We start from the raw sequence: 18,266 nt of genomic DNA on the forward strand, positions 1-18,266 counted from the left end.
TTAATCTCCCAGGCGACACTGCCGCCAGCAGAAAGATCGTAAGGGGCGTTAAAAAGTTGAGTTTTTAAAAATAATTTTTTTAAAAACATTTTTGTTTATTAGTTATGAAAATATTGGACATGGGGGAGAAAAGGCTGTTTGACAGTCAAGAATCATCCAATCGGGTAACAAAGAGTCTGTTTGCTTTCCGATTGGCACCGCAAAGATGGACATGTGGGGCGGCCAATGGCGAGAGTGTGGAATCGCGAAGATGGACGTGTGGGGCAGTCAATAGCGAGCGTGTGGGGATGGGGCAGTGGGAAGGTCATTTGATGAAACCTCCAGGAATACATCCCACCAGAGTTGGCAACTCTCCATTTTCCCCCCCTTTTAGGTGTATTGGCAACAAAGTCACCGCTCTCTCTCTTTGCTTTCAACAGGGACTGTGCCTCACCCTCTTGCTCCTGGCCGTGTTTAAGAAAGCATTGCCCGCGCTCCCCATCTCAATCACCTTTGGCCTGGTCTTCTACTTCTCCACCGATAACCTGGTTCGGCCTTTCATGGACACCCTCGCTTTCCACCAGTTTTATATTTAGGGAAGCAAGCGGCCATCGATTAAAAACCGCACCTCCTTCGGACTGATGTTAGCCCCCCCTGTAAGGTCGGGAAAAGTGAGCACTGATTTTACGTCGTAGAGCTTCAAAGGAAAAGAAAAGAGGAAATAGTATCATTTATATATTCGTCGTAATTTAATTATGCAAATGTTACAGCCTTTTTGATTCTGTCAAGCAAACCGTATGAGATAAGATACATTTTTGCAAAGTGTCTTCATAGACCTACTTTTATAGTTTGTTTCTATCAGTAACTTAAAAACACAGATTTAGTCAGAAGTCACCCCCTCACCCCGACCCATCGAGAGTTTAATTTTTTGGGATGTAGATTCTGCAGCAGGAAAAATGAAATAATAGGAGAAAACTAGAGAGGGTGGGGAAAGTGGCGTAACGCACAGGGGGTTTTAGACTGAAAAATACATAAAGCTACTTTTCTATTTTGTGTCGAGGGGGAATTTCAGGTACATGATCCATTTAAGCTGAAGGAAGGCGTTTCAGGCAGCAGGAGGAATTTAAGGTGGAGGGCGGAGTTTCAGGTGGAGGGCGGCGTTTATTATTGTAGCGTTTATTTAAAGTGAAGAGTTTAAAGTGGAGCAAGGAGTTTGAGGTGGAATGAAGAGTTTATTATTCCAGGATTGATTTCTCACTTGTTTGAGAATAATTTGAATGAGTATGAAGGTAAAAGGTGCACTATGAGTTTATGTAAACTATGTAATGTTGGGGAACCAATGCCCCACAGGTAAATGAAGGAAGAGCATCACCCCCCCCCCCCCCACCATTATACCTGGAAGTGATTGCTTCTCTATAAGGGCCATTCCATTTGTCCAACTGTTTTAAAGGACTCTACTTTTTGTGTATAAAAGCTACATTTAATGTCACTGGAACTGTGATAATGTGATCACCCACTGGGCAATTTGCACCAAATGCAAACACTTTTTCTAGGAGGAAGCGATTTGTACACAGCAATCTCACCTAAACATTACCTCAGGTTATTGTACAGTTTCAGCGAGTAGAATAGAATTGTCCACTTATCTTGGTCAGTGCAGTCATTCAGGGAATGCTGTATAAGATGTTTTACTAAATACATTGTACAAAGTGCAGCCTTCTTAACAAAAAACTATAAAGGGGTAACTTTGCAATATCCTGCTCCCTGCATGGAGCCTCACACGCCGGGTCTGGGGTAGGGCTATAACACTACTGCGCCGATACTACAACTCTAGCAAGGTCCCGCATCAGGAGTGGGGCTTCACAAAATTAAACTTTGGATGTCTAGGGTTAAGCAGAGTGAAAAATGATATCAGTAATTCATGTCAAAGCATCCTGATAACTGCAACACACTGGAGCTCGCAAAATCACCTCATCTCTTTTAAAGAATAAGGATAAAGGCAGATTTATAACTCTACTTTTGCAGAAATCTGGCCAACAACTAAAATCTTATATTAGTAAGTAAATTTCTGAAAATGCATTCCCCCCTCCCCCCCCCCTCAAGCCCAGCATGGCTCAGTTGGTAGCACTCATGCCTCTGAACCTGCAGGCCGTGGGTTCAAATCCCATTCCAGAACGTCATCTAGGCTGACATCAGTACAATACTGAGGGAGTACGGATGTCCTGTACTTAACGTGACACACGCAACTGAGGTCCCATCTACCTGTATGGGTGGAGATAAAAGATCCCACGCATAATTTGAAGAGCAGGATGCTAGCTCCCTTGGCATCTTAAGACCATAAGAAACAGAAGCAGGAGTAGGCCATACGGCCCCTCGAGCCTGCCCCGCCATTCAATAAGATCATGGCTGATCTTCGACCTCAACTCTACTTTCCCGCTCGATCCCCATATCCCTTGATTCCCCTAGAGAGCAATAATTTTTTCTATCTATGCCTTGAATATAATCAACGACTCAGCATCCACAGCCCTCTGGGGTAGAGAATTCCAAAGATTCACAACCCTCTGAGTGAAGAAATTCCTCCTCATCTCAGTCTTAAATGGTCGACCCCTTTATCCTGAGACTATGCCCCCTAGTTCCAGACTCTCTAGCAAGGGGAAACAGCCTCTCAACATCTACCCTGTCAAGCCCCTTCAGAATCTTATATGTTTCAATGAGATCCCCTCTCATTCTTCTAAACTCCACAGAATATAGGCCCATTCTACTCAATCTTGCCCATTGTGCCTCCCTTAAATCGACATCAGAGGACCATCATAGAACAGCCACTTGGGATACAGTGCTGGGAGGTATCCTGTGGCACCCAGCAGTCGGAGGGCTTCTGTGATGTTTTTGCAACAACATGCAGCTGAATGAGGCACCAAGCTCCACGTCTCTGAAATAACGTCGTCATGATCTGGTGATGTGTGAGGATCAGCACAACTGACAATACGGTGACTGAATAAGTTGATTTTAATTTACATCAACTTCAATTCCAAGTTTTTAAAATAGTGTTTAGGGAATTGAATTCTGTGCTTCTTTCCGTTTTTCCCACAAAAATCAGTGATCTTGAGCAGGGCAAATCACAATATCATAGTAACACAGGAATGTACAGAACCCAGAAAGACTATTTTATTCATTTTTGGCCAGCTCCAGAGTTCAAAAACAAAATCCATTGTATTTTTGTCAATATCCCTCAACTGATTTTCTCACCAAATGTCCTCCTAAAATTAGTGATGCTGCCAGCCAGGATTCCACCCCCGGGTAGTCCATTTCTATCTGATCTGTTCATTCCCCTCCCGTATACAGTAGTTCTATCTGATCTCCCTTCAATTTCCCTCTATGTACAGTAGTTCTATCTGATCTGTCTACTCCCCTCCCCTGTGCAGTAGTTCTATCTAATCTGTCTATTCCCCTCCTCTATGCAGTTCTACCTGATCTGTCCATTCTCCTCCCCTCAGTGTTCAGTGGGTTCTATCTGATCTGTCCATTTCCCTCCCGTGTCTGCAATAGTTCTATCTGATCTATCCATTTCCATCCCTGTACGCAGTAGTTCTATCTGATCCATTTCCCTCCCTTTATGCAGTAACTCTATCTGATCCATTTCCCTCCCTGAATGCAGTAGTTCTTTCTGATCTGTCCATTCCCCTCCCGTGTCTACAGTAGTTCTATCTGATCTGATCCATTTCCCTCCCTGTATGCAGCAGTTCTATCTGATCTGTCCACTCACCTCCCCTTTGTGTGCAGAATTTTACTTGCTGTTGATGTTATGCCAATGTTATGGACCTGTAGATGCAGAAACAAACACTGATGGTGAGGTTTTAAACAGAAAGCTGCTTTTGCCCAGACTCAGATTAGGATGCGGGAGGGTAAGTTATAAGTTACCTTAAATGAAGTGTTTCAGGGAAGTATAGCGTATTCATTGTTTTGTATTATTACATGAAGGCAAGTTGTTCTCATTGAATTAAACAAGTCCAATCATAACTGTTACTCCACATGGTCACTTGCTGCCTGAGAAATAAAGCAGCATAATGTGCTCGGGCCTCATCTAAACAGAAATGTAAACAGTCCGCTTACTAAAAGATTGGAGGAGCACACACACGAGGTCACGCATATGATATCCAGTTTGTATGTCAAGAGAGTCACATCAATACATCCCGTTGCTTACGCTATTATAGAGATGGGCAGCGAGAGTCAACTCCAGAACATATGGAACGTGGGGTCCGCTGTCAGGAGTTACCGATGCCGGTGAAGCTGAAAAGATATCTATGACAGACCATAAACTTGCAACTCCTGTCTACATGCTCCTGAGGTCTTTTATAGTTCTCCTCGCTGTTTCGCAAACCCCTTACTTTTGCATCAGTCAATTTCAACATCATGTTCCCTGTGCCCATCTCCAAACATATCTCAAGAGAGGAGCCAGCAATAATCCCAGGGTATACTTCAAACTGTTCTCCAAACTAAGAAACACCCATTGACCCTAACCTGTTGTTTGTCAACCAACTTTCAATCCATGCGGCTACATTGCCTCATATTTTATGCCCAACTTTTTGTAACAAACCTCTTCATATACCTTACCCGATGCCTTTTGAGAATCCATAAATGGCACATCTATTGCATTCCCTTTATCTATCCAATTGGTCTCTTCTTCAAAAAGCTATTAATTTGTCAAACACAATTTGCCTCTATTAAACAGGTTGGCTGTCCTTTTTTAAATGCACACTAATTTCATTTCTAATTATGTTTGCCCACAACCGATATTGGACTAACTAGCATATCGTTACCCAGTTTATCCTTCTTGAACAGAGGTGTCAGATTAGCTACCTTCCAGTCCCCAGGCATATCTAGAGGTTTGAAAAATTGTGTCCAGAGCCTCTGCTAACTCCTTTGGCATGGTCCAACAGCCGAGGAGATGCAATCCATCAAGACCCAGTGACTTATCCACCTTGAATTCTGCTAACATTTTTCATAACTAATACCTTTTCTACTGTTATCTGACAACTATTCTACGCCCTCTACTCATATACCTAAATTTTCACTTTCATCACCATTTTGTAAGGAATGACAAAATTATATACATCTCCACCATCCTACATAACTCAATTTTCCTTCATCTGAGCGGTTTTACCTGCTCTTTAATTATTCTTTTACTTTGAATATCCTGAACTAGTTTCCTTTTATTCTATCTGCTAGCTTTTTTCATATCCCCTTTAAATCTCCCTTTTCACCTCCCCACTACATTTCCTAAATCTCCCTTTTAAGTTTGGGTTTAATTTTAATCTCTATTTATCCACAGAACTGTATCCTTCCTCAATTAATAGCAATACAACTTATATTTGAAGATTCCCCACTGCTAATCCATTGTCCTTGTTTTACTGCTCAGCGCAGTGAATTTGGGCCAGGTCCTGTTGTATGTCCACCTCTCTGCCATATTAGTTTAACCCTAGTTCTTTAACCCCTCAAATACTGCTGCTGTCCTCTTGGGTATTTCCTGTTCTAAAAACAAAACGAGTAGCAAGGCAGTCTTTTCTGAAGTTCGATATAGAATGAAGCTAAGAAGTGTACGCTATTGGACCAATGTAAAAACACAACTGGTTTATTTAACACCACAATGTTTACATAAATTACAGAAAATGGGGGCAAAATCCTGCACAGTTACCATACTTTCTATAGATAATGGGCCACTTCATGCACAGTCAGGTCTTCTGCATTGGCTCTTTTTTTTGTTGAATTGTTTTTACAAACCGTGATATTCAAAGCTGGAGTCACCTCCCCCTTCTCAACTGCATGGGAGTGAAGTCTTAATTTCTGTGTAGTTCTGTGCAAGCTAGTTTCTCTCTTCAAACTGTGACTTGTTCTTCAGAAGGTAAGCGGCCAAGAATTCAATAGGATTTGGAGGTCTGGAAAATACAAAAGAATTTACTGAATAAACAGTCACATTTTATGGTGAACTATATCTATCTTTTTTAACATTGGATATTTCTTAACATGCATTTTGCAAAGTGCAATCTTGTCCCATGTGAGGAAGCACTTAGTGCACTTTCACAAGAGGTTTCATTCGTAGGTATTTGTGAGCATCAAACTAGATAAATCTCAAACCACAACCTGCTGATAGCAAATGGTGACCAGAAAGTGGTTGGCGAGAGATTAACTTAATTGCCTTTAGCCACAGGTGGAGAAAAGGCACCTTTGTAATCTGTACAGTCAGAACTCTTTAAAAACTTGTTTTCTTCCTAGTGTTGGTATAATAAGTAACTAAATTCTGAGGAATGTACAGGAGTTGCTTTGGCAGTGACGGATGCCCACAATTAGTTCAGAGAAAGCTCAATTTGAAGTTAAAGTGACAGACAACTGGTGGGAACTGAGGATTTTTCTAATACTCTTGACATTTATTTCCACTCTGAAAATCCCGAAGCTTTGGAAATCTGCTCCCAGATGTCACCACATCCATTCCATTAGCCTAGAATAATATACTGCGGATGCTGGGAACGTGAAACAAAAACAGAAAACGCTGGATAACACTCAGCAGGTCAGGCAGCATCTGTGGAGAGAGAAAGAGTTAACGTTGACACCTTTTTTTGCAAAGGGTCCCTAGGCTGACCTAGTAGGGGTGGAGGTGCAGAAGGACTGGACCTCCATGGTGAAAAGGAGGTTCTGACGAAAGGTCATCGACCTGAAACATTAACTCTGTTTCTCTCGCCACAGATGCTGTCTGACTTGCTGACTGTTTTCCAGCACTTTCTGTTCTTATTTCCCTACTAGCCTGTTTATACGAATGTTTTGGGTATGCATTTCTTTATCTACTAAGCACAAGCCACAATAGGGATCAGATGATGGGATAAAGAGAACTGATCGAATTACTCATAAGATTACATTTGACGGTAGTGAGACTCAGTCGCTGGCTAAGATAGCACAATATAGCATACATAGCTTCACCATTACCTGCTCTTTCAATTAACTAACACCTAAGTTACTTGTCACCTCTCATTTCTCCTAATGGAGAGTTCATGAGAGCTCGTTAGATATGGAAAGGAGTCCATTTAAAGAATGGAGATGATCCTGTCGGAAGTAATGTTCAATTGCAATGTCCACAAACTGCTCTGGCTCCATAGTGAGCGGTGAAACCTTTAGAATGAAGACACCCGCTGTCAAAAAAAAGTACTGTAACAGAAAGGGTCTTTAGCAAAATCAATGTTTGATAAAAGGCAGCCTGACTGCAGCTTCCCCGATACTCTCAACTTCAGCTGAGGTTGGCTGAAGACATGCTGACCAGCAGTTGATCGACTAACATTTCACTAAATAGTAACAGAAAGGAAACTCGAGGATCGAGGGAATGTGACCCATAGATATCAAAATAGATCCGGTTCTATCAAACAACAGGAGCTCATTTCACTTACAGTGGAATCTATGTTCGGTTTCTAAAGAATGAGCTGGTGTATAAAAGATGGAATTGGAAAAACTATTTGAGGTTAAGTTGAAGAAGAATAGCCATCTCTTTATGAAGAATTACTTAAACTCTGATTACCATAATATAGCCCAGAAGAGCGAGTAAAGTTCCCAATGCATTTCACTTTTGGACTCTTCCCTCCCTCCCAATTAAAGTCCTTTTAAAGCTACACACCTCTGGGCAAAAATCCATCACCAAAAGAGGGCAATAGAAGGCGGCACCATTACCCAAGATTAGACCAGCACAGGTTGACACAACTGCACCAATCATGGGCGTGCAAGGTGCCACTACGAAGCAAAAGGAATGCTTCAACCTGGAGAGAAGACCCAGTTTGAGGTAATTTCCACCTCGCCCTGTGCTCAGGAGCAAGAGGTCACTTGGCTTTTGATGGCGAAACAGTCCAGTGTCAACCCTGCTGCCCAAAACCAGCAACATAGGAAGCAAGTTCAAGCTCAACTTACATGGTTCAAAAAAGGAGCTCTACACCTATTGGGGCAGGGTAGATGAAGTTATACCTGAACTAGAAGTACTGGAGGACAATACGGCAATGACAAATGGAAAGGCACTCCTGTCCAGGTATCACACAGAGCCTCTGCTCTGTCCCCAACCACAAGGTTGGGCAGTGGGGTGGGCCTCAACCCCCACCCCACCTTAGACGAGCATTAACAAATGTACAGCTATGAATTTTCCAATTCCCACACTAACCATCATTATGGCCTCCAAGCGTGAAGTAAATTGTTGGCAATTTTGTGTTCTAGACTCACGAGATTGAGATCGTTCCACTCATTTCACCTACGACCCCTCCAACTGACAGCAGAAATTTTTATTCCATTAGGTGTAGATTGGATTTGAACCATGTGAACAAGGGACGATGCATCAACCTCCCATACCACCCAGTCCTTTCTAAAAAAAGAGAAATATATATATGAGATATATATCTCATACATATATATCTCATACATACATAGATACATCGATCGATAGAGAAATACACACACACAGGTACAAACAGTAATGGATTGTGTGTCATTGCTACTGAACCCCTTTTGAAATTAGGAACTTAATTACATTAGGTTAAGATTACAAAAATCAGGCTAGTGTGGAATCCAGGGTTAAAAGTGCACAAAAAGCAGGTAGGCCCACTGATTCACAAATTGTTAAATTGATAATTACCAACTATGAACACACTGCAGCCGTTGCCATGTAATCCAGCCCAAGAGTGGCTATCACAGCATTAATAAGATTCAGAGATATTTACCGTTACTTTACATTAACAGTAGCAGTAGCTTTGAATTGTAAGCTCATCAGCCTGCAACTTATGAAGGTATCCTTTCCCCTCGACAATGTAAACAGGTGGTTTAGCCAATATAACCATCCCTTAGCCCCAAGAGCAGTGTATACTCGCTTTCCTTAAACATCTTACCTTTCTTTGGCCAGAACTGAAAGGCCTTGCAAAAGAATGGGTACCACCGTTTGATCCAGATATGCCCGAGTTGGAAGGGACTGCAGATCCACTTTCTGTTTAGATGTTTTCTCTGCATTCAGTTTTTCACTCTCAACTATCCTCTGTCCGTTCAGTGAGAGAGAAAAATGTACAGCTTTAATTTTAAACCTCAGAGTGTGTCTTCAATCACGCTGCAGTTTGTAATCCAAATAGTGGTCATTTGTGGCAAATCCTAACACAAATTAAAACTCAATACAATGAAGCTTCTTTCACACCCACTTTTTAAAAATAGGATTTGTAATTCTTCTACTTTACCCATCTACTCATCGCCTCATGCAATCAAGCCACTGGCATCTGCAAACACCATTCTGACCTGGTTTCACTTCGTGATTGTAACCCAGGGCAACTCCCACTGAGGGGAACACCTCCTACAGCAGTGTAGTGGAGTTCAAAACAGGGAGAGCTTGTGAGGTGGGGAGGGAATTAAACCCGTAGCATATTGCTCTGAAACTGTAGAACCCAAAACAAACCCTCTCAATGTGACATTCCTCAAAATCCACCGTAATCTTGCTCAAGTGCCCATTGCTCATGTGTGAGCACAAACAGCAAGTTTCAGCGGGCTATTTGTCTGCAGGAGCTTCGCAACAGAGCACATAACTGCCCAAATATACTTTTATAGCAGGAGGGTCGCTTGATAATAATCAGGAAGGGCTGATTGTCACCCGTTGGAAATTCTTACAGTACTATAACAGCAAGAGGGCAGTCAGAATAGCCAAGAACTCTAAAAGATGCAATAGAGACCAAAAGAGAGCATAAAATAGTTAATATACCAAATGAATATTATGTCCTCCAAGTATTCACAGGAAACAGTATTTTAAAATCCAAAGCTATAACAGCTCTATTTCACTCTCACTGTTCACTCATTGGGTGCTGCCTGGAATGGCTATATACACAAAGCCGTATAGAAACGAGGAAAGACTCAAAATAAAAAAATAGGGAGTTGCTGTATAATTTATAATAAATCAGATAACTCGGCCATATGTCTAAACACTGTACTGAGCTTTAAGCATTTAAAGCAATTCAAATGTGAGTTTTATTTATTTGCAGTTGTAAACATATCAACACAATGGCGTTTCTCGTAAACGGTTAGTAGTCTGCACAATCACGCCTATTTGCATACAGAATCTGACAAAGCTTCATGGCCAGTAGGTAGCTGAGGAAAACAAATACTACTTACAAACAGAAGAGATAAGTAGCATTGAGAGTGATTGCTCTTACCAACATATATGATTATATAGGTCACTGTAATTATGTATCGGGGATAATTTTGCAATTTACTTGCACAGAAAAACGTGCATGCACATAGGCCTGACTGTACGTGAACCAGTCGCTGGAGTAAACCGCCACATGCCTCAGTTCAGTACCTGCACGTTCTCCGAGAGACCATATTCCGCATGAGGATTTTCTGATATCTGAAAAAAAAAACACTTCATCTGAGAACATTACCGCTTCTATCCTACCTAAAATAAAAGCCCAGAAACTTATGTACTTGCATCCCACTTATTTCAGACTGGTATTACCTGCATCTGTCCTTCCAGGTTTGGTTCTGCAAGTGCATCGCCATGCTCTAAGGAAGTAAAGACACCTACATTAAAATCATAATCTGATCCATCTCACAAATTGTTTCTCTTCATTCATATACAATCAGATTCATCAGAATCTTCACTGGGAGAGAATGACAATGTAGTCACTTTACAGCTTTTCTGCAATTACATTTTACAACTCTTCCTTCCTATACAAGCCGCTTCTTCACAGTGAGTCCAGTTATTTCCCTTCCAGGCTCAGTAGCAGTCACCAGTATGTTGATCTGCAGCACGTACGATGCAGGAAGATTGTTCAACAAGTTCTGCCCTTGAAACAGTTTAAAAATAAATCGCGCAGAGTATTAAGGATTCTTGACCATCAGGAGTGGGCACTATTGAGGTACCAGCAGATCAGGGGAAGAAAGGACACCAATTACTTTCTGGCTGCAATGGGTAAAAGGGATTTCTATCCCACTGTGGATTTACAGAACTATTACAAATATGTGATTGTGCTAGTTTCATCTAAGTAGAGTTCAAACAATAAATGATGTTCAAGAGATTGAAAGGGTTCCTTTGATCATGAATCAATTGGCTTGTACCAAATGTAAATAGGGGGGATTCCTGTGAGCTGAACGGCCCATCAATTCTGAATGTATATAAACTTATGCATCAAGTAAATTTCAGCAGACACAATTGTAGTTTCCTGCCAACTGGATAGGCTCCACTTACATATACTCATATTGTTGGCTGCGGCTGTGTTCACGAACTGAGCCATTAAGCTGTCTGGGAACCAGACGCCAAAAGAACTGAGTTCTTAAAACTAGAACACTGAAAACTAATGCAGTACCAACTATTCTGTTTAAGCAGACAAGAGGCTCACTGTTTACTCCCTACCCGAGGGAGACGTGGCAATTTATGTTAAATCAATACCAAAAGCGGATAGAACATTGAACTGAGGAATTCATTTTGCTAATAATCAGGACTTTGTCAATCGGTCACCAGTCAAATGGCTGATTCCTTCAGAAGTGTTTGCCAAGAGTAATTAACCCATTATGGACATCATCTATGTCATATGGTACATTTGTGCTTCACATCTCGTGTGAATAAATATATTATTGGAGCCTGAGTTTAATATCTGCCATTCAAAGTAGAATAGTGTAGCATGAGGCTATGCTGAATTGTGTAAGCAGATTACTGCAAGTGAGAGATATTGTAAAGTCACATGTCATACAGCTCTGCAAGGGAAGATTACATAAAAAAAGTCCCTATTATTCAGAAGTGTGAAACGGTCTGCTTACCCTTACAGGAACCACTATTAAACTGGTTTGCTATTTACTGCACAATGCCAAAAAGATTTTGGTCCGATACCTGCACATATCCCTGGTCAGAGCTCACCAGCACGTATTAGTTCCAACACTACCATTGTTATTGTAAGCTATTAGGTATAATCAACTTCAAGGAGTTGGGGTCTCAGTGAACCTAACAAAGAGGATTAGTGGACCTGGAACCAAAAATGATCAGCTATTTAGCTCCATGATTCACGGGAGAAGCCTATACGGGGACTAAAGGCAACCACTGATTGGAGCCAAACACCAGTCTCTTGAGGAAACTGGTCATATTAAACATCATGCAAGAATCTCCCAGGACTGAATGTCTCAGGTGGCAGATCTAGCTACAGGCACTATGACAGTACTGTAAGATGACACTGTCACGGACTCCACTTCCTTTAATCATGGTTCTGCAGAATATTCGTTCAAGCCCCACTCCAGAAACTTGAGCACATAATCCTGGCTGACACTTCAGTGTAGTATTGAGGGAGTGCTACACTGTCGGAGGTGCTGTCTTTTGAACAAGACATTAAAGTGAAGTCCCATCTGCCCAATCAGGTGGGTGTAAAAGATCCTGTGGCACTTTTAAAAAAGAGCACAGAGTTGTCCTGGCCACCATTTATCCCTCAACTGACATCACAAACAGATTATATGGTCATTTATCTCATTGCTGTTTGGGACTTTTGTGTGTACAAATTGGATGTTGCATTTCCCAGCATTACAACAGGGACTATAATTCAAAAGTACTTCATTGTGAAGAGCTTTGGGGCATCCAGAGGTCATGAAATGCACTATATAAATGAAAGTTCATTCGTTCTTTCTTCTACATACCATTAATGCCCATCCTTCCTTGCATGAGACCAGCTTTTCCACGTTATTTCAGATAGGTGAATGCCTTAAGCTGCTTTCATAGTTTGCTGGTCAGGTCCCACAAGCAGGCAAAGGTTAAAAACCTCCAGATTTTTGTTAAGATTACTTTTTCCCCCGAGTGTCTGAACACTTGCTGCTGGTCTAGCTGTTCCTAGTAAATATGCTGCACTGGCAACAGTATGATCATTACTCTGCATAGGCACAACAACTTGATGATGTCATAAATGTGCCCCCGTCCTGTAAACATGACATAGCACAAGCATTGTGTGCAAAGGCAGTGGCCAAACTGTCATAGCACCTCTGTGCATGCAGTTCCCCATTGTTTCCAAGTCAGAGGGACTGGCAGCAGGGTTTAAAGGTATACTTAGGAGAACTCCTCTCTTTGTATGCACTTTCAAGACCTTGTCTATAATATGAAACATACCTTTTCAAACCACAAGAAATCATGACCCAGTTACTCGCATTGCTAACTGAGTATCAGTGACTCAGAAGCCATAACAGCAAATTAGGGCAAGGAACTAGGATAAAAGCACAGACAGACCTTCCCACTATGGCAGGAGTATCAAAAGTTTATCACCACCGTACCACAAAGCCTCAGGTGCCACATATAACAGTTAAATCCATGCTCCTATTAATTTACATCTCTCTCAACAACTAGCACTTATGTAACACCTTCAATGTAGGAAAACATCCCAAGACACATCAAGGAAAAAAATGACAATGAGCTAGAGGATTGATTCAGAGCAATGACCAAAAGCTTGGTCAGAGATTGGTTTAAGGTAAGTCTTAAAAGGAGGAGAGGTTTGCAGAGGGAATTCCACAGAGTGGGATTTAAGCAGCCAGATGGAATATAATGTGGGACTTGTTGCAATTGTATAGGGCTCTGGTGAGACCACACCTGGAATACTGTGTACAGTTTGGTCTCCTTATTGAAGGAAGGATATACTTGTCTTAGAGGGGGTGCATCGAAGGTTCACTAGGTGGATTCCTGGGATCAGCGGGTTGTTCTATGAAGAGAGACTGAGTAGAATGGGCCTATACTCTCTGGAGTTTAGAAGAATGAGAGGTGATCTCATTGAAATGTATAAAATTCTTAGAGGGCTTGACAAGGTAGATGCTGAGAGACTGTTTCCCCTGGCTGGAGAGTCTAGAACTAGGGGTCATAGTCTCAAGATAAGGGGCTGGCCATTTAGGACCGAAATGAGGAAAAATTTCTTAACTCAGATGGTTGTGAATCTTTGGAATTCTCTACCTCAGAGGGCTGTGGATGCTCAGTCATTGAGTATATTCAAGATTGAGATTTTTGGATATTTGGACACTAAGGGAATCCAGTGATATGGGAAAGGGCAGGAAAGTGGAGTTGAGGTAGAAGATCAGCCATGATTTTATTGAATGACAGAACATAAGAAATAGGAGCAGGCGTGGGCCATACAGCCCCTCAAGCCTGCTGCGCCATTCAGTAAGATTATGGCTGATCTTTGACCTCAACTCCATTTTCCAGCCCGATCCCCATATTCCTTGATTCTCCTAGTGTCCAAAAATTTAGCGATCTCAGTCTTGAATATACTCAACGACTGGGCATCCACAGCCCTCTGGAGTAGAGAATTCCAAGACTCGCACCCTGAGTGAAGAAATTTCTCCTCATCTCAGACCTAAATGGCTGACCCCTTATCCTGAGACTATGTCCTCTAGTTCTAGACTCTCCAGCCAGGGGAAACAACCTCTCAGCATCTACCCTGTCAAGCCCTCTAAGAATATTAACAATTTGGAGGAGGGGACCGAGTGTAACATATCAAAGTTTGCAGATGATACAAAGATGGGAGGCAAAGTAGAGAGTGAGGAGGACATAAAAAAACCTGCAAGGGGATATAGACAGGCTGGGTGAGTGGGCGGAGATTTGGCAGATGCAATACAATATTGGAAAATGTGAGGTTATGCACTTTGGCAGGAAAAATCAGACAGCAAGTTATTATCTTAATGGCGAGAAACTGGAAAGTACTGCAGTACAAAGGGATCTGGGGGTCCTAGTGCAAGAAAATCAAAACGTTAGTATGCAGGTGCAGCAGGTGATCAAGAAGGCCAACGGAATGTTGGCTTTTATTGCTAGGGGGATAGAATATAAAAACAGGGAGGTATTTCTGCAGTTATATAAGGTATTGGTGAGACCGCACCTGGAATACTGCATACAGTTTTGGTGTCCATACTTAAGAAGACATACTTGCTCTCGAGGCAGTACAAAGAAGGTTCACTTGGTTAATCCCGGGGATGAGGGGGTGGACATATGAGGAGAGGTTGAGTAGATTGGGACTCTACTCATTGGAGTTCAGAAGAATGAGAGGCGATCTTATTGAAACATATAAGATTGTGATGGGGCTTGATCGGGTGGATGCGGTAAGGATGTTCCCAAGGATGGGTGAAACTAGAACTAGGGGGCATAATCTTAGAATAAGGGGCTGCTCTTTCAAAACTGAGATGAGGAGAAACTTCTTCACTCAGAGGGTAGTAGGTCTGTGGAATTTGCTGCCCCAGGAAGCTATATCATTAAATAAATTTAAAACAGAAATAGACAGTTTCCTAGAAGTAAAGGGAATTAGGGGTTACAGGGAGCGGGCAGGAAATTGGACATGAATTTAGATTTGAGGTTAGGATCAGATCAGCCATGATCTTATTGAATGGCGGAGCAGGCTCGAGGGGCTGAGTGGCCTACTCCTGCTCCTATTTCTTATGTTCTTAATCTTAGATGTTTCAATGAGATCATCTCTCATTCTTCTAAATTCCAGAGTATAGGCCCATTCTACTCAATCTCTCCTCACAGGACAACTCTCTCATCCCAGGAATCAATCTAGTGAACCTTTGTTGCACCCCCTCTAAGTATATCCTTCCTTAGGTAAGGAGACCAAAACTGTATACAGTACTCCAGGTGTGGTCTCACCAAACCCTGTACAATTGCAGCAAGACTTCTTTACTCTTGTATGCCAACTCCCTTGCAATAAAGGCCAACATACCATTTGCTTTCCTAATTCCTTGCTGTAACTTTATGTTAACTTTCTTTGTTTTGTGTACAAGGACACCCAAATCCCTCTGAATACCAACATTTAATAGTTTCTCAGCTTTTAAAAAATATTCTATTCTTTCTAGTAAAGTGAATAACCTCACATTATATTCGACCTGCCACCTTCTTGCCCACTCATTCAATCTGTCTATATCCCTTTGCAGGATCTTTGTGTCCTTCTCGCAGCTTACTTTCCCACCTAACTTCGCATCATCAGCAAACTCGGATATATTACACTCGGTCCCTTCATCTAAGTCATTAATATAGATTGTAAATAGCTGAGGTCCCAGCACTGATCCTTGCGGCACCCCACTAGTTACAGCCTGCCAACCTAAAAATGACCCGTTTATTCCTACTCTCTGTTTTCTGTCCGTTAACCAATCCTCTATCCATACTAATATATTACCCCCAACCCTATGAGCCCTTATCTTGTGGTGCCTTATCGAATGCCTTTTGCAAATACAAGTATACTACATCCAATGGTTCCCCTTATCTACTCCACTAGTTACAGCCTCAAAAATTCTAATAGTTTTGTCAAACACGATTTCCCTTTGATAAAGCCATATTGACTCTGCCTAATCATATTAGTTGCCCTGTTACTACATCCTTAATAATAGATTCTAGCATGTTCCCAACTACTGATGTCAAGCAAACTGGCCTATGGTTCCCTGTTTTCTCTCTCCCTCCTTTCTTGAAAAGCAGGGTTACATTTGCTACCTTCTTGTCATTATCAAATTGCTGTTTGTGGGAGCTTGCTATGTGCAAATTGGCTGCCGGGTTTCCTATATTACAACAGTGACTACACTTCAAAATACTTCATAAAGCTGTAAAGAGCTTTGGGACATCCTGAGGTCGTGAAAATGCTATATAAATGCAAGTCTTTCTTAGAGGATCCCTTACTATGAGATTACTAATTAATCCTGTCCATTTCACAAGGCAAGATCTAAAATAGCCTATTCCCTGGTTGGCTCCATGATACATTGTCCTAGGAAACTGTCTCGAATGCATTCTATGAAATAGTCCTCCAAACTACTTTTGCCAATTTGATTTGTCCAGTCTATATGAAGATTAAAGTCCCCCACAATTATTGCATTACTTTTGTTACAAGTTCCTCTTATTTCTTGATTAATATTCTGTCCAACAATATAACTACTGTTAGGGGGCCGATAAACTACTCCCACCAGTGTTTTGAGCCCCTTGTTATTTCTTATCTCCATCCATACTGATTTTGCTTCCAGATCTTCCAAGCCAAGATCGTTTTTCACTAATGTCCTTATGTCATCGTTTATCATCAGGGCTACCCCACCCACACTCCTTTTCCATTTTGTATGTCTTTTTGAAAAGTTAAGTACCTTGGAATATTTAGTTCCCAACCTTGGTCACCTTGCAACCACATCTTAGTACTAGATCAAATCCATTTATCTCTATTTATGCCATGAACTAGTCTATCTTGTTACGAATGCTTAGTGCATTTAGACAAACCACCTTTAATTGTATATTTTTACTATTTTTCCCTGATTTGACCTTATTATACTCCTGCTCCCATTTCTTATGTTCAAATGCACGGTTGCTGATACAGGCGATGCTCAAGAGGCGGATGTGAGGCTAAAGCCAGTGGAAGGGGCGGGTTGTGAGACTAGAATAAGTTAGAGATAGGAAGGGAGGTCATGGAGAGATTTAAACACATGGATGAGAATTTTAAATTTGATGCGTTATGGGAAACCAGAAGCCAACATGGGTCAGCGAAAATTGTTGATACGAAAAGATCGTGGTGTTGTGATTTGGGATTTACCCGTGGGAGTCAACAGCGCGAACAGCAGAGCAGCCCTTTCCAAATTTCCACACCCACAAACTCCCAACAGCATTAACAAGCCGGTAAGAAATACAGAAGCTCAAATAAGGCAAGGAACGCCCAAACCGTCCAGCGGCGGGACTCTTAATCCCACGACTGACGCGAGTTTGCGGCCAGGCCGTACTCGGTGCAGGGACCCAGGGGAGCCCAGTTTGAACTCATTCCCCTCAGGCAGCGCTTCGGACACTACAGCAGATCAAAACGTTTCCCGCTCAACACACACGTATAATAATAAGGGGCAACTGGCTCCAAACTGGCACACTCACCCTCCGCCATGTTTGTTGTCCGTTTCTACGCACTACCACACGTTCTCCGTGAGACGAGCACGGCGATTGGTCGCCGCCGAGCGCCCATTGACTGCGACCTGCGTGAGATGAGATGAGCTCGGCGATTGGTCTCCACCGAGAGTCCATTAACTGAGAGTTCCGATTGGTCCGAACCTGATATTTTGAGAGGAAGAACGGGATGGATTGGGTGGTTGGTGGTTCGGGGCGAGCGTTCCTGGAAGCCGCGTGCAGGCCGGATGGTTGGTGACGTCTGATTCCGCCAGGCGCATGCTCAGTAGAGGCAGAGAGGAAGAGGTTGGGTGGTTGATACTTCATTCCAACGTGTTGGTGGTTCCAAGTATCCCAACGGCTGAGGCAGTGAATGTAAACTAGGTTGGTAGCACTAAGAATATAG

General features: G+C 42.1%; 2 protein-coding genes across 2 annotated transcripts in view; one reads left to right on the plus strand and one right to left on the minus strand.

Moving 5' to 3' along the window:
- Positions 1-5,965, plus strand: part of psen2 (presenilin 2) — a 46,600-nt gene extending 40,635 nt beyond the window's left edge. The window contains exon 11 of the mRNA XM_067984099.1: positions 420-5,965. Within this exon, the coding sequence (XP_067840200.1) occupies positions 420-575 (156 nt within the window). The 3' untranslated portion in view covers positions 576-5,965. The remainder of the gene's footprint in view (positions 1-419) is intronic.
- Positions 5,590-17,934, minus strand: dpy30 (dpy-30 histone methyltransferase complex regulatory subunit). The gene is made up of 5 exons (XM_067984100.1): positions 17,852-17,934; positions 10,481-10,527; positions 10,325-10,372; positions 8,880-9,022; positions 5,590-5,909 (listed from the first exon to the last, which is right to left on the minus strand). Exons 1-5 carry the CDS (start codon positions 17,859-17,861, stop codon positions 5,837-5,839), a joined length of 321 nt encoding a protein of 106 aa, XP_067840201.1. The 5' UTR covers positions 17,862-17,934; the 3' UTR covers positions 5,590-5,836.
- Between the last annotated feature and the right edge of the window lie 332 nt (positions 17,935-18,266).

The sequence above is a fragment of the Heptranchias perlo genome, chromosome 5 (genome assembly GCF_035084215.1).
Source record: "Heptranchias perlo isolate sHepPer1 chromosome 5, sHepPer1.hap1, whole genome shotgun sequence".
NCBI lineage: Eukaryota > Metazoa > Chordata > Chondrichthyes > Hexanchiformes > Hexanchidae > Heptranchias > Heptranchias perlo.

Excerpts from the sequence above, each read along its gene's own strand:
- dpy30 (XM_067984100.1), bottom strand. Across the intron at positions 10,373-10,480 it reads ACCTGGAAGGACAGATGCAG|ATATCAGAAAATCCTCATGC; the intron begins GTAATACCAGTC and ends TTTTTTTTTCAG. Across the intron at positions 5,910-8,879 it reads TCAGTTCTGGCCAAAGAAAG|ACCTCCAAATCCTATTGAAT; the intron begins GTAAGATGTTTA and ends TGTATTTTCCAG.